General features: G+C 35.8%; 3 protein-coding genes across 3 annotated transcripts; 1 reads left to right on the top strand and 2 right to left on the bottom strand.

Annotated features, from left to right (window-relative positions):
- Positions 1-696: 696 nt before the first annotated feature.
- On the top strand, positions 697-12,158 carry LOC131851757 (translation initiation factor IF-2, mitochondrial-like; the record flags this gene model as incomplete). The annotated part of the gene is made up of 13 exons (XM_059202301.1): positions 697-823; positions 1,253-1,416; positions 2,186-2,366; positions 3,278-3,454; positions 4,394-4,443; positions 4,936-5,150; positions 6,769-6,847; positions 7,700-7,825; positions 8,396-8,621; positions 9,801-9,922; positions 10,478-10,661; positions 11,063-11,203; positions 11,974-12,158. Coding segments are annotated over 13 exons (1,965 nt in total), but the record flags the coding sequence as incomplete, so codon positions are not given.
- Positions 12,159-16,998: 4,840 nt separating this feature from the next.
- LOC131851758 (WD repeat-containing protein 20-like) lies at positions 16,999-21,228 on the bottom strand. The gene is made up of 3 exons (XM_059202302.1): positions 20,730-21,228; positions 19,539-19,721; positions 16,999-18,748 (listed from the first exon to the last, which is right to left on the bottom strand). The coding sequence occupies exons 1-3, from the start codon at positions 21,009-21,011 to the stop codon at positions 17,417-17,419; spliced, it is 1,797 nt and encodes a 598-aa protein (XP_059058285.1). The 5' UTR covers positions 21,012-21,228; the 3' UTR covers positions 16,999-17,416.
- A 1,252-nt stretch (positions 21,229-22,480) lies between these two features.
- On the bottom strand, positions 22,481-24,353 carry LOC131851755 (HIV Tat-specific factor 1-like). Its single transcript, XM_059202300.1, has one exon. It carries the CDS (start codon positions 24,172-24,174, stop codon positions 22,582-22,584), a length of 1,593 nt encoding a protein of 530 aa, XP_059058283.1. The 5' UTR covers positions 24,175-24,353; the 3' UTR covers positions 22,481-22,581.
- Between the last annotated feature and the right edge of the window lie 440 nt (positions 24,354-24,793).

Raw genomic sequence — 24,793 nt, forward strand, 5'->3', positions numbered from 1 at the left:
GATACTATAAACCCTAATATGCTCAAATTATTCTGGCATTTATTTAACTTTAAGTTATAATAATTTTACCCAATGTTAAACAACCTGTTTGTTTAATCTTTATTACCCATAGATTTCATGAAGACTGATTGATATTAACTCCATTCTCATATACTTTAGATTTCTTTACCTATACCAATTTCTTGAGGATTCTATTTTCCAAGTATGTGTTCCACTTCGTAAAAAATGATAATGATTCTTTGTTGATGTCAAATTGAAAATAGACTGTGTGGTGCATTACTTTAAAGATAGGTTTTGTTTGATAAACTGAAAATTACTGAGATTATCGACATTGAACAGGTGTGTGTAATATAATTAAGAATAGGAGCTATTTCATGTCAGTTCTAGGTTTGTCTGTGTGCGTCTAACTTTCACACCAAAACTAAACCGATTTAAATTAAATTAGGTGCACTGATAATCTAGACCCTGAGAAAAGGCATTGGCTACTGTTTAATACAAAAAAAGAGTTGTAAGAATAAGAAAAGAAAGGGGGAGATGTATCACCATTTTTAAAACTAAATGAAGAACTTTTTCTTTGGCTTCTATTTTAAAATTACCACTATTCCTTGCACACGAAGTTGCTAGCTAGTACATAATATCATAGAAGTTACAGAATATATAGAAGCTTTGTAATATTGTAACATTGTTATTTGGTACTTAAAGGCAGCCCTAATTGGCGGAAGAAAAGCAATTAGATATTCACCCAAAGCAGGTTCAGAGGTGGTGGGAATATGGCGCAACATGACTGTTCAGGATATAGCTAATGTACTCAATAAAGATATTGGTAAGTTTCTTAAATAAACATATATTTTTAATACTAAATTAAAAATACTATATTTGGACTTCAGTTGACTTATGTCCAGTCAGCTTGTGAGCATGGCTAGTTCAACCTAGTTGAAACTTTAAAAAATAGTAATTATAAAGCTTTTTTTCAAATATATACCTTATTAAAACCTATTAAGACTGGATTATATATAATGCTCTCGATAAATTGGGCTATCCAATAATAAAAGAATTTTCAATATTGCGGTAATACAAGTGTTTACCCTGAATGTCCAAAGTCACAAAGTTTATCTCTATATAAGCATACATTGTCATGTGTATATGTTGGATAGTTTTCAGTGATGTATGTATATGACCTCCAGAGCCAAAGCTATGCATGGTTGGGTTAGCTAGTAAGTTATAAAGTAATTATCTCTATAATATCTTTCAGATCATGTACTGAAAGCCTTAGAATTCGCAGATAAAACATCAGACACAGATTATAAGAACAACACTGTGATATACAATCCTCAGATAATTAGAGACATAGTTAAAATATCTGGATTCAGATTCAAAATTGTACCAAATCCTGACCAGGAAATAGAAGAAGAGGAGGTAAATTAGTAAAGTTTTTATTATTAGTTCTCGTCACTAAAATTGGTGGTCTAGCAGTTTAGCACACCGCCTTACTACTACTACTACTTTACTAGTAGTAGTTCTCGATGATTACAGGCTGATGATGATGGTTACAGATTCCTCGCACAGTGCAAATATTTGTATTCATATAGTATCACTTTTATTCACTAAAAAACCCACGGTGGATCTAAGAGCGTCATTATCGGAGTCGCGAGGACGCGGTAGCATTTTACAGCGGTTCTGGCAGCGCTAGTCCGCCTTGTAAATGGGCAGGCCCCATTTCGTTGTTAGGGCGACGTATTTCACCATACTTAATTGTGTAAGCGTGTGGGTACATGTATACGCCTCCGGGCTGTTAGTTGGAGCGCTGCCTCCCTCTGAGCGAGCGTGGGCCTAGTGGGAAATAGATGTGGGGCGGAGTTGAGTACACTCCTACCTCTAGGCCAAACTCTTTTGTCTCTTCTGCCCTAGTGGGTAGAATTGTAATTTATTGTTTGGTATCCCTAGAACAAAGCATTGTTAGGGTGACCTTACTTGCCTTACTCTACTGTGGAAGTGTCTATCCATGCAGCCCCCTGGGGAATTTAGTTGGGGCGCTACCTTCCTTAAGGTAAGCACCCCAGCCCCGATTTGGGCACGCCCCTGCCTCTAGGCCTAACTGTTGTCCTGCGTCAGATGAGTGTAGCGGAGAAATCGTCCCTCATTGCCTAGTAGGTTAGATCTAATGCTTGTTGTGTGGTATCCGTAGAACAAAGATGCCGTTCCCGCGCCGCCCGCAGCCCCCGAAGCTTTGCGGGCGCGACCGCCGGTGGTGTGCGTGATGGGCCACGTGGACCACGGGAAGACCACGCTACTCGACGCGCTCAGGGACACCTCCGTCGTCGACCAAGAGTTCGGAGGCATCACGCAACATATTGGTGCTTTTGAAGGTAAATTTGATATCTATTACTACCACTTTTGGGAGAACTGCCGTGAAGGTCTATTACAAGGAGAGAGACGAACTTCTTAACATTCTATGTATTCGCCGTGATCCATTGTATGGCAGAGAGATGTGTAGATACCTATATTAGATAGTTCTAATTTGATTTAGGTCGTCTATATGTAAGTCAAATCTACGGTAAATTGGATAATTAGAATTGGTTTCATTTTAGAGCCGAAAAATGTGATTAGTATAGTGTTGTATGGATTGTGATTGGGCTCTGACTCTCTTTTTTCGAACAATACAAATAACATACAGAAATTCTTATAAATTAACACAAATATTTGTACTATGCGTGTATGAAACACAATACCATCCAACACTGAGTCTGAGTCTTATGTGAGGCTGTGTACTCGTCAACTACGATTTCCTATGTTGCCAAACATCTTATCAGCTTCGGTCTATATTTGTGCGCTTTGCCGACCCTTAAGAAACCCTAATATAAGTCTATACATATAAATAAAATTGGAGTGTCTGTTTGTAATATTGAAATAACCGTTTCTTACTACATGCATATGAATATAAATACGGTACATACACCAACATAACATTTTTTTACAAGTTTTGTCTGTCTGTCTGTCTGTTTGTTTTTTCCAGATAATTTCTGAAATGTCTGGACCGAATTTGACGAGATTTTTATTGGCAGGTAGCTGATGTAATAAAAAGTAACCTATGCTACTTTTATTTAAAAAAAATAATGTTACTTCCATGCGGGTAATTAATATATAAAGTAGTAGGTCTACTTTATATATTAATTATATTTCATACTCCTCCGCCCGCGCAATCTTCGTAAAAAGGGGTAGAAAGATATTGTTTCACGTATATAGATGTAAGGTACAATATAGTTTGTTTTGTGATCAGTGCAATTACCGGGCGGTGAGAAGGTGACGTTCCTGGACACGCCGGGCCACGCGGCCTTCACCGCCATGAGGTCGCGCGGCGCGCTCGCCACAGACGTCGTGGTGCTGGTGGTGGCCGCAGACGACGGCGTCATGGAGCAGACCCTCGAGTCCATACGGATGGCCAGGGAGGCCGAAGGTCAGTGATGATCTACTCAACTGTTACTCAACAGCGATAATATACACCACTGCTGATGGTCAGAGCTGATTAACTAATATGTTACTCACCAGCGACATACCGGTTTATTTATACCACTTTAACAACCCTGGACAATTCACAGAGCTATATAATCGCAAACTAAGCATAGCTTATATTATGGATATTAGACAATTGACATAAATACTCATATATCTTCTTAATAAATACATATATTATTTGTTAATATATAATATACACACTAAAACTGATACAAACGATCAGACCCGAGTCCATAACGATGGCCAGGGAAATCAGGATCAGTAATGATCTACTTAACTGGTTTTCACCAGAGACAATACCGGCTTTTTTATAGCAATATAGCCCTGGACAATTCACACAGCGCCATCTAGTCCCAAGCTAAGCACAGGTTATGACTAGATAACTAGATATATACATCGATGATTTTTTTTTGTAAATATATAATATACATAGAAAACAGTCAATCCGATACACACAACCATACTCAGGAATACAAATGTTTGTACCGTGCAAGGATTGGAACTTGCAACAATCGGAACTAAGGCTGTGCGCTAACCCGCTACACTACCGAGCTCGTCGGCATATACTTTAGTAATCTTAATAATATTATAAACACGAAAGTTTGTGGGTTTGGATGGATGTTTGTTACTCTTTCACGAACTACTGAACAGATATTGATGAAACGTTACAGTAGTACAGCTTATACCTACATCAGAATAACATATAGGCTATAAGTTTCACGCGGATGAAATCGCGGGTACAGCTAATGGGATATAATGGCGGACACCAGAGAAGAGAGTATTAATTAATCTAGTACCCATAACGCAAGCTCTGCTTAGTTAACTAGATAATGTTGTGTGAGTAGTTCAGAAATGTTATTATTGTTTTTTTTTGTTACAGTCCCTATATTAGTGGCGATCAACAAGATCGACAAGCCAGGTGTAAACATTGTAGGTATGCTTCAATTTTACATTATCGTTAGCTGTACCTGCTGATTTTAACTTTATTTTTCTAAAATAAAAGCAGCCTAAGTTACTCCTTATTGCATTGGCTCCTGTCAAAAAAAGTCCCGTCAAATCAGACCAGACATTTTAGAGATTAGCCGGAACAAACAGACACACAGATAAAAATTGTAAAAATAGTCATTTTGGTGTATGTACCGTTTTTATATTCATATGTATGTAGTAAAAAACGGTTATTTCAATATTACATACAGACACTCCAACTTTATTTGTATGTATAGAGGTACAAAAATATAAACATCTTAGTACATAAAATATATCATTATATATACCTCATTTACCTCTTGAATCACTCTATCTATTTTAAAAAAACGCTTGAAAATCCGTCGCGTAGTTTTAAAGATTTAGGCATATATAGGGACAGACAGCGACAGCGACTTTGTTTTATACTATAATAAGACAAATAATTGTCACCATCAGGAACGCATATTACGCGCGCTAGCACAACACGGCGTCATCTGCGAGGAGTTGGGAGGTGATGTGCAGGCGATACCAATATCGGCCCTTAAGAAACAGAACCTCAACACCTTGGTAGAGGCGCTCACGTTGCAGGCGCAGCTCATGGACCTCAAGGCGGATTCAGGGGGGCTGGTGGAGGGAGTCGTCATAGAGGCGCAACTTGATCCTCGTACTGGGTAAGACATATAACTGGGTAAGCTTTTTGTGGATGATAGAATGGTGGTCGCCACTGATTGCACTAAGAATGAGTGCGTACGGTTTCTATGTTGATTATCGCATGCCTCTTACTTGTTGTTTTGTTATTATTTATTAAAAAAAACATCTATTCAAAAGAGCAACACACAAATTTCTTGTTCATTCTTCTTGTGATAAGTTTGCGTCCCGAATGAGTGGTAAAATAAAAATATGACTATTCGAAAAGTGCCTGTATTAAGTTTATTTGATTAAAGATTATTTCTATTTCTATTTCACTGTTATTTTTTTTTTAAATACGAAGGTGGCAAACGTTATATGATCTATCTGATAGTAAATGGTTATCGTAGCCGATGGTCGCCTGAGATACCAGGGGTGTCACGTGCGCGTTGCCGACCCTTAAGAAACCTTAATATACCCTTCTTCAAAAACCCTATACTGCAGTCTCGTGAGGGAACCTCGGCAGGTCGTAATAATAAACTAGGACAATTCACAGCGTCATCAAAACCATAGTATTTATTCATTTTAAAGGCTCTGAATAGATAACATATAGGCTACTTATAGTCTGGTAATAAACAGTAGCTATTGCTGTTCGAGAATATAGGTACGTCGTTATGGCAAGTCTCCGTAACCTGTAATTTTTTTTTTTGGACAATACGCACAACGGTATCTGAGACTAGAAGGGAGCTAAGCAGAACTTATGTATTGTTGACTGGACGACTGATACAATTACTTAAATATTTTTTAGTAAATACATACATAATATACATGGGAAACACCCAGACCAATGTAAACAGTCATACTCATGAATACAAATGTTTGTATCGTGTAAGGAATGGAATTCATGACAATCGGAACTAAGTATGCTAACTCGCTAGACCACCGAGGTCGTCAGCATATATTGTACTAGGACATATATATAATAGCATAAAGGACATAATGGTGGACACCAGAGAAGAGAGAATGGTCGATTAAAAGATTCAACTCGCTTAGTCTATTATAGTCGATTTACTGGGAATTATTCTTTATGGTATTCTGATAGTATATGATTACCTATATTATATGGTGTATTGTTAACAATAGGATCAAGTGTATATGGCTAACAACAGCTACCTCTCCCTCATAACAAACCCTTTGCGAGACATGGGTTCTCATACGGAAAAATATTAGCATACTATTACTATGTTGATTAAGCCTGGTATAGGATTTTATTACAAGTTTTTATAAATAGACTAGCTGTCCCGGCAAACGTTGTTTTGCCTTAATATAAAAAAAAATTAGGGGTGGACTACCCCTAACATTTGGGGGATGAAAAATAGATGTTGGCCGATTCTCAGACCTACTCAATACGCTCACAAAATTTCATGAGAATCGGTCAAGCCGTTTCGGAGGAGTATGGGAACGAAAACTGTGACACGAGAATTTTATATATAAGATAATACACATAGAACCAGACCCAGAACTATTCAAAAATACTCATCGGTACAAATGTATGTATTGTGAAAAGATCGAAGCCGCATCCATAAGTAGCGTAGCAGTGACTTAGATCGCTGCATCATAATGCCGTCATGAGAATTTTACTTAAGTTTACGCTTCTTTTAGGAAACAAGCTACGGTACTGGTGCAACGTGGAACATTGCGACGAGGATGCGTGATCGTAGCGGGCTCCGGATGGGCCAAGGTGAGACTTATTGATGTAGTAATACGGTTTAATTTTAGCTACTTTAAAATTTTGCGTTAAGTATAAACAATTAATAACTGCCTTTAGATGACACGATCTTTAGCGCGATCAGGAACATATAAATAAATAAATGTGATAAAAAAATAATGAAGTAATTTCTTGCCAGTTCTTCTCAATTGAATCTGTATACTGAACTGGACGGTAGGGAAAAATATTAATACAAAATATTTTACGTTTATAAGCGACTGAAGTGTTCTACATGAATAATTACTTTTGATTTGATTTTATTGTGCGTATTTTTCATGTTATTTCATTTTGATTTAAAATTTCATTTTTTATGACAATGATTTTATTTTCCAAAGACATGCTTAAGGTTTATAAATTATCAATAACTATAATTATGTCATTGCTTCATAGTTAGATGTCGGCCATTTTGCAATGATAATTAATAATAATAATAAATAACCATGGACAATTAACATAGCGCCATCTAGTCCCACGGTAAGCAGAGTTTGTGTTATAAGTACTAGACAACTAATATCTACTATACTTTGATAGTTTTGTTATAAATACATGCATAACAATTAAATGACGTCATGACCAATGACAATAATTCGATTTAGTAATTCACTAGCTGTGCCCGCGGTTTAACCCGCTTGAAATTAACAGCCTATGTGTTATTCTGATGTATAAGCTATATTACTGTAAAGTTTCATCAAAATCCGTTCAGTAGATTTTTGCGTGAAAGAGTAACAAACGTCCATCCATACTCACGAACTTACGTTTATAATATTAATCTTTATACGTGAGAGTGTAACTGGCGGTGACTACGATGGTGACTGTTACACGTAGGTGCGAGTGTTAAACAACGCAGAGGGTCGAACAGTGCTGGAGGCGCCGCCGGCCACGCCCGTGTCGGTGGTCGGGTGGCGCGAGCTGCCGTCTGCGGGAGACCAGGTGCTGGAAGTCAATTCCGAGGTCGGTCTCTAATTTCTATCTTTATATCTAACAAAAACATTACTATCATTTACTTTAGTTTATAAATGATAGTAATGTTTTTGTAGAAAAACTTACTTAGAATAGAACTTTTTGTAGAAAAACTAACTTAGAATTCATAGTGTTGACAGTATAGTCAGCACTATGAATTCTAAGTTAGTTTTTCTACAAAAATTAACTATATAACGACCATTCACACAGCGCCATCTAGTGCCAAAATAAGCAATGTTTGTGTTATGTGTACTATAAATGTATAGATACTTTTTTACATACTATAAAATGAAGTCCCTGGCGCTGTGTGTTCGCATAGATCTTTTAAACTACGCAATGGATTTTAAAGCAGTTTTTATCAATAGATAGTATATTAAAAAAGGAAGTTTTATATGTATAATACACATACACCCCGCGCATATGCGCAGCCGGGGCGGGTAGCTAGTCAATAGTATATATATAAATTACATATAATATATTAATTATCATTCTATATAAAATACATGTATTATTTACACATATATATATATTTTATAATGTTTTAATCATAATTCTCATCAGAAACGCGCCAGTGAAGTGTTAAAATGGCGTCACAACCAACGCATGAAGGAGAAACAGGAAATGGACCGAGCCGCCATCGAAGTGAAGGAGGGGGCCCACAGAGAACAGTACAAGGCCACGTTGTCCCGCAAGAGAGCAATGGGACGCTACAAACTGAAGCCGGACGGGCCCAGGCAGAAGATGATACAGTACGACGACCATCCCACGCTTAATGTACTGGTCAAAGGTGCGTTTGTATAGTTATTAAGAATTATAAATGAACTAGCTTTTGCCCGCGGCTTCGCTCGCGTTAATTTATCCCCTTAGGAGTGGAATTTATCAAAATCCTTTCCAAGGGGATGCCTACGTCATAGTAGCTTTATGCATGCAAAGTCTCAGCCCGATCGGTTTAAAATTGACAAAGTTTCATACAAACTTACATCCCCTATTTTATCCCCTTAGGGGTAGATTTAATCAAAATTCATTCTTAGCGTTATAACGTAGGCATCCTACGTTATAACATCTACCTGCATGCCAAATTTCAGCCCGATCCGTCCGGTGGTTTGACCTTTGAGTTATATATATTTAGATGACGGGAGATTATAAAAAATATGACTATTCAAAAGTACTATACTAGCTTATATTCAAGATTATTTGAATAAAAAAAATTTCTATTCTATTCTATAACGGAAACATTGAATGCTGTTATTTAGGCATTCAATGTGTAACGAAGTAAATAATGTCTGGAGTAATTGCATATTTCACAAATTCTTTCACTATTTGAAGAATACGTTATTTCAGAGTGGTATATTGTCTATATATGCATATGTACTTATCGTCACATCTATCTCTCCTGTTGAGATAGGCAGAGATTAAAGAACGCCGAATCTTCAATGAATACCTATCTCTTTTGCTTTCTCTATATTCGTCAACCTATTCATATAAGTTCACAGGTTCTGGGTACTTTTAGAATTAGAATAGAAAATCATTTATTCAAATAAACTTAATTTAAGCACTTTTGAATAGTCATAACAATTTGTTTTTTATCTACCACACGTTTTAATTTTACACAACAACGTTTTAATTTGGCACTTTTAATACATCGCCTATTTAGTCCACGTACGCCTAGGCTATATACTATGTTACAATATATATATGTTCAGGCACGGTTATATGAATGTGTGGCCCAAAAGTTTTTTTTTAATATAAATTACAGTTGGTTAGAAACAAAACGTCAACGGTTAATGACGGTTATGTTAACATTTAAATTTTCGCTAACGATCGCATTACTCATAATTATTAATCACAACTCTAATTTTTTATTCACTCAATATATCGCAAATATAAAAAAGTTATGAACACCTGAACAATGTCGGGGCGGACTACTAGTATTTGAATAACGGTGGTAATCATATAAATGTTTTAGGTGATGTGGACGGATCAGTGGAAGCTATCCTGGACATCTTGGAGACGTATGATGAACACGACCAGGTTAGACTGGACCTCATCCATTACGGTGTTGGGCCGGTGACACCCAATGATTTAGAGGTAAATGTTATCTTTACGCCAGATACCTTAAAGATTTTTTATTATTGTAATAGTGCACCCGTTTTCACTAACGGTATACGCTGGCGGGGTACCAATGGAGGATTATAAGATGAGCATGAGGTCAGATCAGTTAGCCCATCTTGGCAAATGACAATTTACCGTGATGGTTTCCAGGGGAAACCGCGGGAAACCGCTGACATGGTACATTGTTAGCAATTGTGTTATTATTCCATTACTAACAATCCTTTCCCGGAAACCTTAAGGTTATGTAGAGTATACAGAAGGCCATTGGCATATTCTAATTTTTCGATTAGATTGAAATTCATATTTTACTTTTTACTTAATGGACTTCCGCAAAATAACATCTATTTCGATAAAATATATTTTTCTTTTTTCTAACAATCGCCTGTCCTCACAAATGGTTAATTATTTTTTTATGAACTTTATATTGTTTGTGACGCTAAATAAATTATTTCTTCCTCTTTTCCTTCCTTCTCTTCCTTTTTCCTGCCTTCTATTTTCTTCTTTCCTTCCTTCTTCCTGTCTTCTGTATAGATAGCGGAAGCATTCAACGCTGTTATATACGCATTCAACGTGGACTGTCCACCCCCACTCGCCGTTACCGCTAAGAAGAAAGACATAGCGGTGAAGAAGTACAACATTATATACAAACTGGTGGATGATGTAAAGGAGGAGATCAGCGCCAGGATACCGAAGCGGCAGGAGGAGGAATCACTGGGTATGGTCACGTCTAAATTAGTTTTAGAGTGTAATAACATTTTTTATAATAATGTGTATCATAATCTAAAAAATTCTCGTATCACAATGTTAATTAACCATACTTCTCCAAAACGGCCAGACGGATTATAAAATTTTATATGCATATTGAGTAGGTCTGAAAGTCGGCTACTTTCTATTTTTCATACCCTTAAGTAATAAGGATTGTCTACCCCTAAAATATTATTTTTTATTGTTTGAACAAAATTTTTATCTTTTTATATTGTGGCATAAAAATACGTTCAATTCATAATTTTCACCCTTCTATCACCAACCCCTATTTTTTAATAGCGGTTTTAATATATATGGCCAAACAATGTTTGCGGGGTCAGCTAGTAATTATGTAATATACTCCTCCATCAGGTGAAGCGAATGTTCTACAGCTGTTCCAAGTGACAGAGGGCAAGCGTAAGGTACCAGTGGCCGGGTGCCGCTGTGTCAAGGGCAATCTCCACCGCAACGCCCTCTACAGGGTCATTAGAGAGCTACAAGTCGTGTATGAAGGTAACTTAACTTCACGTCAGTCTCACAGGGCAGCAATCTAGCTCCTTAGTGTATTTATACAAATAAAAATCGGTGTTTAGATAAATATCTATATTCTTTCACCTGAATTATTACGTCAAATTTCATTAACATCCATTAAGCCATTCTATCGATAAAAGGTAACTGAGAGACACATTTTAGCATTAAGTTGAATATTTTTTTACATGTAGGAGTCAACAGAATGTCAACGCTGTAGTTGTTCTGTAGCTTTATGTTGAGTTGGTTACTTAATCACCATCGCAACATATATATAAATCTGTGTCTGTCTGTCTCGCTTTCACGTCAAAACCACTGAACCGATTTAAATTGAAATTTGAAACAGACATAGACTAGATCCTGAGAAAGGACATAGCTTACTTTTTAATGTGAAATAGAGTTGCAAGAGGATTGAAAAGGTAGATCCAAGGTTATATAGATGTATCATCATTTTTAAAGCTAGAAGCTTGAAATTTCTTTTTTAGCCTATTGATTAAATAAAAAAAGAAAGAAAAAGGGTTGCAAGATTGTATAGAGGTGTCCTCAGTATCAAAGTTAGATGCTTGACACTTATTTTTTAAGCTGTTGTTTGAATTTTATGGAATTTTTGTATCGTCATTTTTGGAGTTAAAACGATGAAACTTTTTCATTTGACTTATATTGAGTGAGGTATTTAAACATTTTTTCATTATTTACGCGGACGAAGACGCGGGTACAGCTAGTATTTCATAATAAATAAATATTTTTCCTCACAGGTAAACTAGTATCAATGAAACATCTCAAAGACGAGACGAATACGATAAAACGCGACATGGAATGCGGGCTGCGCTTCGAGGACGCGACATTCGAAGTAAAGCCAGGGGATACTATAATATGCTACAAAATGGTAGACGCAAGCGACCGCACTTCTTGGGACCCAGGATTTTGATTTACAATTACTGATTAGTCAATAAATTTAGTTACAATTACATTTCGTTATTTTATTTTTGCTGTTATCTGTTGCGTGATGACGTGAGGTCCGGTGGTACAACTTATTGTTTACTCTTCTGGAGGATATGAGTTATGCTTCTGTACAATTACAGTGTGCTGTCATATTTCATATGTCATCTGAAAGACATGCGCTAGGAGAGGATTGTTAATATATATGGGGAAGAGAAGGAATTCTTAGTGTGAAGAAGAGTGGGCGTATTCCTAATATACTTCGTCAGGTCGCCCCCCTCCCCCCCCCCCCCTTCAAACGCCCAAAACTATCGTGATTTAATCCCAGTATATTTACCGTGATTGACTAAGTACATCTGATCCCACACTATCATTCTCCATACTGATGCCGGCAATACAGCGATATTCGGGAGAACTATTCTATAATTCCATAGTCACAAGTTCTACTGTTATTTCTAATGCTTTGTGCAAATTTACCTCTAATGCCCAATTTACACTCAGTGGGCAGGGAAGTAAGCAGCGCGAGAGTCGAAACACTTCCCATGCCACTCGCGTTGCCTGGCGCTCCCTCGATTGTCGTTTTCCGTGCGCGAGTCAAAGGACTGGCAGCGTGTTACATTCAGCCCCCTCGCTCAGTTGTCGCCCGGCAATATTTCCAGCAACGCGAGTGGCAGGGGGAGCGGCTGAATGTAAACGTAGCATTACGGTAGCAGAAATAATTCTACAAGTATTAAAAATTTAACTAGTAACAAATAAACGGAATTTACATTGCTATCTTTACATAGTATAAAATCGCCACCGCTCTGTTCACTTATATCTTTTAAGGTACGCGACTGATTTTAATGCAGTTTTCAACAATGGATAGAGTGATTCAAGAAATTCTAAAATTAGTGATACATCCGTGCGAAGCCGAGACGGGTCGCTAGTGTGAAAATAAAACTACTAAAACGATTTTTATTTGTGTATATTTTAAGACTTTTGTATATGTTTATCTAGATATTACACATTTCCGTCTCAAGCAAACAAGTTTGTTGACGTGATTATACTAAAAAATATATTAATAATACCCACTGAAGTATATGAAGTGATTTAACAAATTGTAATAAAAATACAATATATTTATTGGGTATTAAATTCTTTAACAATATACACGCAACTCTTTATATACTGGTTCTGCTGAATAAAATTTCATAATTAAGAGATTAATATAAGGAATAAATAAATAAAATAAGGCCACAATAAACAGTTGTTTTATAGAATAACTTATATACAGCAGCGATTCCAGTAATTATGGAAAAATATACCTATATATAATATATTTTCTATGCTAATAAATTGGATTGTGAAACATAAGTTTGACGACATCGGTGCTATAGCGGTTTACCACTTCAACTTACATCGCATTGTCGCGGGTTCGATATCTCGCACGTTATAAGCATTTATATTCATAAATATGATTTGTATCGGTGTGGATGTTTTCCGTGTATCTTATGTATTTACAAACAAATGTATCGAAGTATTTCTATTAGTTGTTCAGTACCCTTAACATAAGCCATATAGGCTGGTTTGGACATTTGCATTGCTTGGGACGAGATGGCGCTGCGTGAATTGTCCAAAGTACTATTATTATTGTGTCAAACATAATAATTCTGAAGATGTTTTTAAATGTAATTGAAATCACATTAAACTATTGGAACTTTAGGAATATATTCCTATGAACATTATAAATCATGTTAAAAAACATTATGAGATCTAAAACTAACGCCATTCCTGCCTAAAAACCCTTTAAATTTTCATTACTTTCATATTAAATATTTATATTTATAAATATTGAATACGAACAGAAATTAAAATGCTTTTAAGTTACGAATAATTCATTGATGGTATCATCATTCCATCCCAACATTAGAGAATAGTACGGGTGACAGACATAAAAATTGTTAAAACATGGGTTTACAATTGAAATAGAAATCTTTGTTAATTTTAAACACTTCGGAATAGTATTTATTATTATTTTTATTCATATATAATATATATTTGTGGGAAAATAGTCAAAAAGTATTTCGTAAGAATACAAACTATCAAATAATACAATTACAGTATCAAAATTATCAACTGCAGTTAATGAAGCAGAGCAATCCCTCAAGTACAACCAGGAAGTAGCATCCATTAACGAGTATGGTGAATGAGTCAGCATGAAAATTATTGCAGATGAAATTTTAAGTAGCCCAATAACTTATCCACCACGTTAGTAGTCTGAAGGTTTTAGAGTTTGTCAACAAATATAAATTCAGAATTTATGCATACTTGGTTTTTATGGACTCAAAAATCTCATACAATACCGTACTATAATTTAAAAAATATCTGTCATCCGCACCATGCCACAGCAAGCGGAGTGTAGGCATAAATTCAACATTAAAAATTGTATTCTTTCAACAAAACATGGAACGACTGCTATATACTAATAGTATACTTAGAACATAAAACGTTATACGTAATACACATAAATAATAGTAACTATAATTGTTAAATTACAATAATAATTTAATAATACAAGGAGAAATGTATTTTATCTATGTAGATATATGTATTATATTCATATTTCAACAAAAACGCCTACAATGGGCCTTACAAAAATACACGTCCAAAGCCATAAAGACTAGGAGACCAACAGTTTCAATAAAGAATGAAGGGGCTAGTGGTGGAAGCCTAGTGCCTAATATAGAGTGAGTCCTGCACCTCACTGAAGCTGCCAGACGAGGAATAAACTACCATAGAGTTTGTATTAAGACGAAGTTATCCAGACATTTGATAAAATAATAATAGTAATTGCATGTGTTTTCTAAACAGGACTAGAGAAAATTATATGTCACGTCCAAAACTGACTTGACATTGGCAGTAAATAAATCTCATTCCATCCAGTGTTGCAGGCGTCAAATAAAATGGCCCTGGAGGTGTAGTGCGTATCTACATGCTTCCACATTTGAGTAGGGCGGCGCCCTAGCGTGATCCTACACCATCTACACGTTGGGTCAATACACAGAGTCGCGGTAGAATCTTAACGCAACCTTACCACTCTGACAATGGCGCTCGTCGGCACATCGTGCTGTTTTGTGAGTATCCCACACACCAGCTTCTCACAAATCTGGCAGGAGGGTACGATATTTTAAAGATTTTTCAACACGATAAAAAAAGGGTTTTACAGGAGTCTATACAACTTAGGCATCACCAGACAGACTCTAAAGCTTGTTTCCCTCTCATGAGAGATTATGTTAAGCAAGTCATCATATCTACATAGAAAGCTGTCGTACCGTAGACACGGTATTGTCTATAAAACAATTTTACTAGGCTACCTACTAGTAACTAATATAGCTGAATTTAATAACAATATACACAATTCTCACATATTAGGGTGCCTTCCTGAATTGGTCAGTGTGATTTCGTTGCGATACAGAAATAAATCTGTGGGGTATCTGTAATTACTTATTTTGACAACAATGTAATAGCATATGCTTGCTTGTAGTCACTCACTACAATCTCCATGACTTTTATTTATACAGGAATGTTATTTTTTGTAATTGTGTATTGTGTCATTTGTAAGATCTGAATGAGTAATTTCATGGTTCGAAACTAATCTAATGTGATGTTAGATTTGATTCTCTAAGTATATGTAATAGACCTAATAGAATAAATCCTAATTTTAATTCTGAAACTAGATATTCAGTAGATGAAAGAAGACGTATCGACCAAATCAGAAATGCACCGTAATACTCCAATAAAACTTAGCAAGTCTTACAGACGCGTCAACCGTCACAACAACATTCAAATTGATTAAAGAAAAATTAAATAAATAGTTTTCAAAGACAATGAAAAGCACACAAGTGCGTTTGCGATATCCGAGCAATCTTTGATCGCTTCTATCCTAACTATATGTACATATGTGAGCCGAAGGAAATTCTCCTTAATAATTACAATATACACCCCTCTATACAATACAGTACAATCTCATTGCTATAGCGATTAACAATTAATTATCACCGTTGCTAACAATTCTCTTGTATATATCTTTTTAATTTAATTTGAATGGCAAACAATCTGACAGCACCTCGGAAATCTACATCGTGTAAAGACCGTCATCATAACGCATTGCCATTCCGAGGACTTAGATGCCATTCGTCAGTATGTTAGATCAAGATTAAAATCAAAGGATTTTGCTATTTTCTACGATCTATTTATGAGTTACAGATATATGTAAGCTAAGTTATATGGTTAACAATTGCAACTGTCAGTACATGAATGTATTTATTTTAATTGAAAATTGTTAGTAACAATGATTTAATTAACGCCCCTAAAATCGCTTTAATATTACAATAAGAAACAATAACTTCAAACTTTCCACTTCCAGATCTCTCCTGTATTTATAATCAAATATATTGACAATAAAAGCTTTCAAACGATCTTTTATATCTTAAACATTATTCCTAATTTTTCATACCTGATTTGTACGTGATATAAAAACACAGGAGGTGTCTAGAGACTTATAAATACACATACACACATGCACTCACAAACCAACAACCTTTCTAATATGGAATAATTTATTACACAAAACTTCATATTTTCAATTACTCAATTTCTCTATTATCTCTGTATTATTACCGTACAAGGCCTTCCAAACAATATAACATTAGTGTGTAATTATTTTTAAAATATATTTTCAGTACAAATGAGGACCTTAACTAACAAACAGTATTAATCTCATTAATATGAAGAAATTTATTTACTCCCAAAATGTACACTTATACAATAGTAATGGCTTATATACTTATATACTTCTTTTCGGTAAAATAATGATATTTTAAAAATAACTACAACATATAAAAGTTTTGTCTATTCAAGATGCATTTACCAAACAATACAATCTAAATGCTCTGTAAGAAACCGATCCAATGAAATTTACACTAAAAATATGTTTATTTCATTAAGTTTCGTTGTAATGATATTTCGTAATAGAAACATTCTTGAATAGACAACGCCATGTTACACGGGAGACGGCCTGACCACAGAGGACATATACAGAATGCAAGCTTGGACAGTAGCTCAATATGAAAAGTTGTATTAATCTAACAAAACATAATGAAAAATATGAACATTAATCATAGTTCAATTTTCGTTTTTTACTACTACAACTTCCCAAAATGAGCACTGCCTAAAAAGCTGTCACTCTGCATTTATTCCTCTATGATCTGAAACAGGAGACTAGTCAACCAGGTCGATCTTCTCAAAGCGTCTGAGAGGGCGCGGTTCGCCGTTGAGGGAACGAGCGGGTCGCGCCCACGTGTTAACGCAGCCATCCGCACACGCCGTCACGAAGTACTCCGAGCGGAACAGTAGCGCGGTCAATCGCTCGTGGGCCACCTTCTTGCAGACCAGCGGCTCCAGTACCGGACACTCATCGAACCTCGGACACGAGGCCGTGCCTATCAGCTTCAACGGATCGAACGGGTCATTCGTCGGAGCCCCGGCCGATTTGCCTCTAAGTGCGACCGTGTTCGACGCAGACGACTTCTGCTCGGCTGGCTTCGTCAGACTGAAGTTCCGTCTATGCTCCGAACGGCGGTCTCCGAAGGAAAACCCCGCTAGCCGCTGCGTCAACGAGTTAACGCCGAGGGAACCCGAACTCTCCTCCTTCGCTTTCCCCACGCTTATATTCAAAGTAGACACGTTATTCACTTTCGTTTTCGCAGGTTGTTTAGCTCCCGACGATTCGCCAGAAGGATTATTTTGCCCGCTCAGTTCTGCGTGTTTGTGACCTATTTTATTAGATTTCGCCCCTTTCGCCGGCACTTTCATACCGGGTACACCGTTCGGAGAAAAGGTCTGACTGTTAGGCGAGAGATGGGCTGACGCCCGCGCTCGTACCGGCGGCCTCAGTACGTCCTCCGTTAAGTCCCACAAGCACAATTGCGTGTCTTGCGATACACTACCTAGTCTGTAACACTGAACACTCTCACTTTTTTGTCTATCATCTTCGACCCCCTCGTCGCTCTCGGGATCCGTGAAACTCACCACGTAAGGGTCGAACGCTACCACCGAAACCCACGATCTGTGGCCTTGTCCACGTGCTACCACTTTCCTTTCACTGAAGCACCAAACAGTAACTAGATCGTCCTCGCCACCAACTACTACGTATTTTCCATCTGGAGACCAACAGACACATAGAAACCCTCCGAAGTAAGATCTCGCTCTGCCGATCAGCTCCATGGTGTCATAATGGAATACTCTTAAGAAGCCATCCTGTGATGCTACAGCCAGATTAGTTCCACAGGGTGAGAACGCAAATTCATTTATACAGCTACCTTCGGCACCTATAACCCACCTGTATAGTGGGTTTCTAGTGGACTTTGTTCGACAAGTGTGTATGGAATAACCATCGCCTTGTTTGAAGAGCTGGTAATGCGGCGCCGTGGTTCCACAGGACAGCTCCTCATTATACACGTATAATTGTCCGGACGCGTGTGCCGTGATGAAAAGGTTACTTGAACCGGGTACCCACCTGATGCAAGTTACGCGTGTTTTGTCGATCAGTCTCTGAAACAATAATATCAAATGATTCATTAATACACAACAGAATAGCTAATTTATTGCAATAATTTGTCAATATCTCACATACCCTCAAGGTTTACTGTTATGATATCTATAGTAGACATTGTAATATTTCTTTAATCATATGAATATTAATCTGATTGGTAGAAAAACTAATAACATCAAATTATACATTATATCTTAACAGACATAGATTTAATAATAGATAATTTTGATATGGATGTATCACACCAAAGTAGAGAAATCATGTTTTAAAGAAAAAATTTTATATTACAATAGAAGCATATAATAGGTGGGGTTTACCAAAGAAATTTGCATGGATTATATGAAGTAATGCATAAACAGAAAACGTAATCTACTATCCTGTCCTTCATTAGTGTTTTTAGTTGATTTTTTTATTCATTAGTTGATTCAGGTTCATTTCTCACATATGTCTCTGGATAATACCTTAAAATTAGCTATTTTCTGCTTGAGCAAAGGATACACTGAACTGCAAAACTAGTAGTTTACTGCAAACCATAAACAATACACTGAGGTACAAATGTTTTTTTCTTATTGGAGATGCACACACACTAGGTTACTGACACATTATTTGCACCTATATTATATATTGTTAACTGCCTAATGTATTTACTGTGCATCTATCTCTTTATATTACTGTACCTTATGTGTGCTCTACACACAAACAAATGTATTATCTGTCTATCTAAGTCTGTGATATACAATAGTGAACAATGAATAGAGAAAAAAAATTATGATGATTAATTTTACTCACCTCTTCATTGTACAATTTACTTAATTCCTTCTTAATAGGGTCTATTAGTTGTATTTGGCCGGTAGAAAATCCTATAACTAGTGATACACTGTCTGCTGTCATGGTGACAGTGTTGAAATCATGGCATGTCGGATTCGTGCCTTTATACATCTTCTTATCTACTGGTTTTGTGAGATCTGCTGCCTGCGGAAACATATACAATTTATACTAGTTAATACAGTAGGACGGTAGAAAAAAGATGGACTGATGATATAAAAAATGTGGGAAAAGACTGGACGCAAACTGCCATGGATAGATGGGTTGGGAAAAGATGGAGGAGGCTCTTACCTACCTGCTCATGGTACAGATATCTATTCTATTTTATTACACATAGTACAAGCTCTGCTTATCTTGGGACTAAATGGTGTGATTTGTTTTAGGTTATTAATATATATAGATTTAATATAATTACATAAGTGTGAGCGACATTGTTATTAATACCTTATATTCACCACAATGAGCTAATGTAGACCTGACTCCATTCTCATGCTATCATCAACCACTAGAGCACTATTAACATATACAGTTAACACAGGCCAGTGCACCATATAATTATAATATAATGCATTTACTTAATTATATGTTTTACTGATTTATAATACTATAGATATGCTTATTGCAAATTCATTACACAATTTTAATACTAGCTGTACCATATTTATATTCATATGCATAGTAAAAAACAGTTATTTCAATATTACAAACAGACACTTATTTATATATATAGATGTATAAATTATTTTGTCATGTCTTCTGCATGTCTTTTTCTTATGATTTAAAATTGCCATACCTAAATTATAAGTATTTACCATTTTGTATACATTGCTTAATTCATATCAAACATACAGTCCATTCATGTATCATCCACATTGTTCTTATTTTACACACCATATCATAAAACGCTAACATAAAAATTAATTTACTATTTAGTATTAGAGATTGATCAACATACTGAAATTTATCAGTACTAAATTATTATTAATTCCATTTTACATATAGTGACAATATCTCCATCTTGAGACGGAGTATCTAAACAGATTTTTCTCAGACATGAATGGATATTTCCACATTACATGTCATGTATTACACTGTTGTAAATTATTTTATAAAATAATGTATTATTATTTAGCACATAATATAAGTTGAATTTACCTTTTTAACACCTCTGTACACATAAACATAAAGTTCTTTGCCATGGTTGAAACATATCCGATCATCCGACCCCTGGCCGTCGGAGCCGGGTGCTCCTCCTCCAGGTCCCGGCGGCAGCGATACCAGTGACACGCGCACGTGAGAAGAACCCGACCCACTAGTATAACCCACCCGGTTGGGTCTAGAATACTCTGAAAGTGTCATCAGGCGATAGGTCCCTTCCCGCGTCACGAACTGTGTCTTCACATCATCCTTCCCGCCAGAGTCAGGTTGAACAGCCATGTTATCATATTATCCGGATATAATTCATGGAGACAGCCTGAGAAGCACCGTAAAAGCTTGACAACTCAGCCGAAGTGTGGGCTTGGAAATCCCAGCGTGTTCTCAATTAGCATATTTCGCAAACTGTTGTAATATATCTTCATTCGAGTACTCATAAGTTTAAGCTGTAATGTGTGTTTTCATCAAATATAAATTATGAAATACCGAAACGAAATAGACAAATATTTAGTTGCAACGTAAAGTCAGGTGTCAGACATGACATGACGGTAAGTTGTCTATGATAATTGAGCATTATATTTGCACAGACAATGAATTCCGTTTAAGTTTTACGTCTCTATGGATTAGTTTTCTATAGTGGGGTTTTCAAAAAATATGCTAAAACGGTACCCATCTATATTTTAAATACATTTGTAAAAAAAACATTAATTATTAATATCTAGCATCTATTTCTATTATTTGCCTATTACATATCACGCCATTTTATCTAGATAAGTATATATTATTTTGCTTCGTACCTCAGTTTGGAGGGCAGGGCATTGTTATTCGAGGTCTATTGGCCCTACTAGTATGAACAATGTATCCTATGAAGTCGACCTCCATACGGTTTGTCTGAAAACCATTTACAGATGAAATTTCCACCATAGGCTAAGTGACTTAATTTCGTCTTCATGTTTTCACTCTTCATTTTTCACATAATATATTTTTCATATTTGTAGAATGCGTATACTATATGCTTTAGTCTTTAAACATTATGTTTTAATTGTATTATCAATAAAGATAATTTACAATCAATAATATACATATCTAATCGTAATACATTGCAGTAAACATCATACCATATTGTTCTTATCTTTTAGTAATGAAATTGGGGTATTATAATCTCAACCAAAACATTGTATTTACTACTAGTATTTTTTTTTCATGTGTGAATATTCTCACAGCAGTATATGGACAATAAACAACAGAAATGGTCAATATTCCATGTGTCTACCATTGACGAAGATATCTATGAATGTAGATATCGGACATGGAATCTCCTTTTTAGAAGTCGGTTAATTTGTTCGGAACTCTGTGAGAAAATCCCAATCGCACTTGACCGGTTTTCTATTAAATCAAAACATACATGTTATATTATACAATTATTATTACAAATATAACAATTTATGTAACCATTGCGCCGCGGCTTCTACGGTCATTAAATTTAATAGAAATGACAGCCACCTTTGTCGCCCACCTTTTTTATGAAATGGTGCATTCGCCTGCACTATCTATATCATTGACACTGAGAGGACATCAATGGTGCATAATAGGAGATGGATATCTGGTTGGTGACTGCATTACGGCGAATTCACCAAGTAGGATGAACCGGGACGTCATGTATCTGCGGACTAAATATACATATATAGGAGTAGCTAAATATACATGTAGATAGTGTAATATTATTGAAATGAAATATATTTTGTGATTAATTATTTTAATGTACTATTATAATACAGTGTAATGCACTAATGCAAGGTACTCTTAATATAATATAAATGTACAGACGTTAGGTATTTGAAACTTAATACAACTAAGCTGTCTCTTTAGTTTCAACTGTTTCCGGTGAGACTACTGTATCAGATTTTTCATTGCTTTCTTTATCCTTATTAGCTTTTTCTTCTGGAGTGCCTTCTTTATTCTGACTATCTTTTCCTTCCAAAAACTTATCCCATTTGTCTATTCTCTTACTTATTTCTGCATCTGTTTCTGCAATTCGATATTTAGTCCTTCCATCCCATATTTCAGCTGTAATTTGCCTCTTACCAAACCATCTTCCATTAATCAACTGGACTACTGCATCGGCTTCCGTTGGTTCCTTCATGGTGATTTGAGCAACTCCTTCTGGATGTCTATCATAGATGACCACTTTACGTACCTCACCACATTTTGCAGATTCTTCTCTCAAGTCTTGCTGATAATCAAGTATCAATTGTACATCTTTATCAAAGTCTGTGGGCTGAAATAGATTCTTAACTATCACTATCCTCTCATGTTTTGACCGTTCACCTAGGAACTTCTCAGGGCGCCAATCAAACAACTTCTGCTGCATTTTTTTTATTTTCTCAAGTTCTTTTTTCTTTTTTTTCTTGGGTTTAAGAGCAGGATTATAATCACCTTTTAATTGGAAATGAGCCCTTTCCACTTTAACTTTATTGCCATTGAAATCGCTGCCATCTAATAATTTCAGAGCTAAATCTACAGATTCTATTTTTATGTATGTACATAATGCATCACCTTTGAAACAATTCTGTTCTTTATCCATATATAATTTTACCTTCATTTTCTGTGTACTCACATCACGCTCCACCAGACCACATTTCTGCATGAAATTAACAAAGTCCTCCTCTGTTATATCCAATGGCAAATTTGATACATACACCTTTGTATTTGTCTCCTCAGAAGCTTCAAACCACTGTGGCTCAACTTTCCTTTTTAAACCGGCTTCAGCTTTCTTCTGTGCCTCTTTTTTTGTTGCATCCTCTTTACTTTCTTCTTTAGTAGTGTTATCAACAAAACCATATGACATTTGGTAGTAGGCTAAAAAGTCATCGTCAACTTTAGGTATCCATGCCTTTTTTTGGTCATCCCAAAAGAATTTAGACCCATCTTGCTCTGTGTAAACATGTGTATCATTCTCATAGCTGTATGTTCTCCCTGGTACTTCTTGTCCACTTTTAGGGGTCCAGGAAGTACTGGTTTCATCCCATACATATTTTTGTTGTGTTGTTGGGTCCGTATAAGTAGCTACTGTACCTTCGTAAGTAATGTATGGAGCGTACTCACCCCATGCTGTAGCATCTTTTTTATCTGTAGAAGTTTTATCTTTTTCTACTAGACTATGTACATTTTCAATACTTTTACTGAGGTTTTTGTCCTTTACCTTTGACGTAGTATCCTGATTTACTTTATTTATTACATCTGTCTGTGTAATAACCTTTAAATTGCTTTCTACCTGATCGGACTTTTCGGTGTCTTTGCTAACTTGTATTTTATCTGTATGCTCAGAAATTTCAGAATTACTTGTCCCTTTAGATTGCTGGTCTTCTTCTGATAATTTTTGAACAGTCTCACATGAAAGTTTGATTACAAACCCAGGTTTCGTATTTTTTTCTTGTTTCGCCATACCTATTCATTGGTTTGCATTTGTTTTAATAGGTTATTTATATAGGTACAGGCGTACCTTACAGAAAGAATTTGGTCACATACAGAAATTTTCCAATATATTAGCTAAATAAATAATATTAAATACGAAATGGAAAGAGATAACAATATTAAATAAAAATATTAGTCCGTCATTCAACAGTCAGCTTGCGTCAAAATCAGGGGTGTTTGTCTTTCATACAGATGTTTTTGACAATGAACAATTGCTTATGTGTGAGTTGCGGAATATTAACTATTGCTATAATAAAAAAAAGAAATAATTTCATGGGTAATGTACGTATAATATACTTAAACTAATTAAATTAACATTTAAATAATAATATGACTAAACTATAATAATTTATTTATATAATCATTATTTAAACCATTTATCATGATTGTAGATCGGTTGAACAAAATTACATCTAATATGACAAAACAGTGTGCTGTTTTCTCTTGAGTTCTTGCAATAATATCAACAACATTCAATGAATGACAATGAATGAAGGTTAACAGAGTATAACATTGAACGACAGTTTATAAAAAAAAATATTCATGGGTTCTTGCTTTTTAGAGCCCATTTCGGATACGATGGTATACTG

Source organism: Achroia grisella, unplaced genomic scaffold (genome assembly GCF_030625045.1).
Source record: "Achroia grisella isolate CSIRO2021 unplaced genomic scaffold, CSIRO_AGI_Agris_v1 utg807, whole genome shotgun sequence".
NCBI classification, from domain to species: Eukaryota; Metazoa; Arthropoda; class Insecta; order Lepidoptera; family Pyralidae; genus Achroia; species Achroia grisella.

Excerpts from the sequence above, each read along its gene's own strand:
- LOC131851758 (XM_059202302.1), bottom strand. The coding sequence starts at position 21,011 with ATGGCTGTTCAACCTGACTCTGGCGGGAAGGATGATGTGAAGACACAG. Across the intron at positions 19,722-20,729 it reads TGTACAGAGGTGTTAAAAAG|GCAGCAGATCTCACAAAACC; the intron begins GTAAATTCAACT and ends ATGTTTCCGCAG. Across the intron at positions 18,749-19,538 it reads GTAAATTGTACAATGAAGAG|AGACTGATCGACAAAACACG; the intron begins GTGAGTAAAATT and ends TTATTGTTTCAG.
- LOC131851755 (XM_059202300.1), bottom strand. The coding sequence starts at position 24,174 with ATGGCGAAACAAGAAAAAAATACGAAACCTGGGTTTGTAATCAAACTT.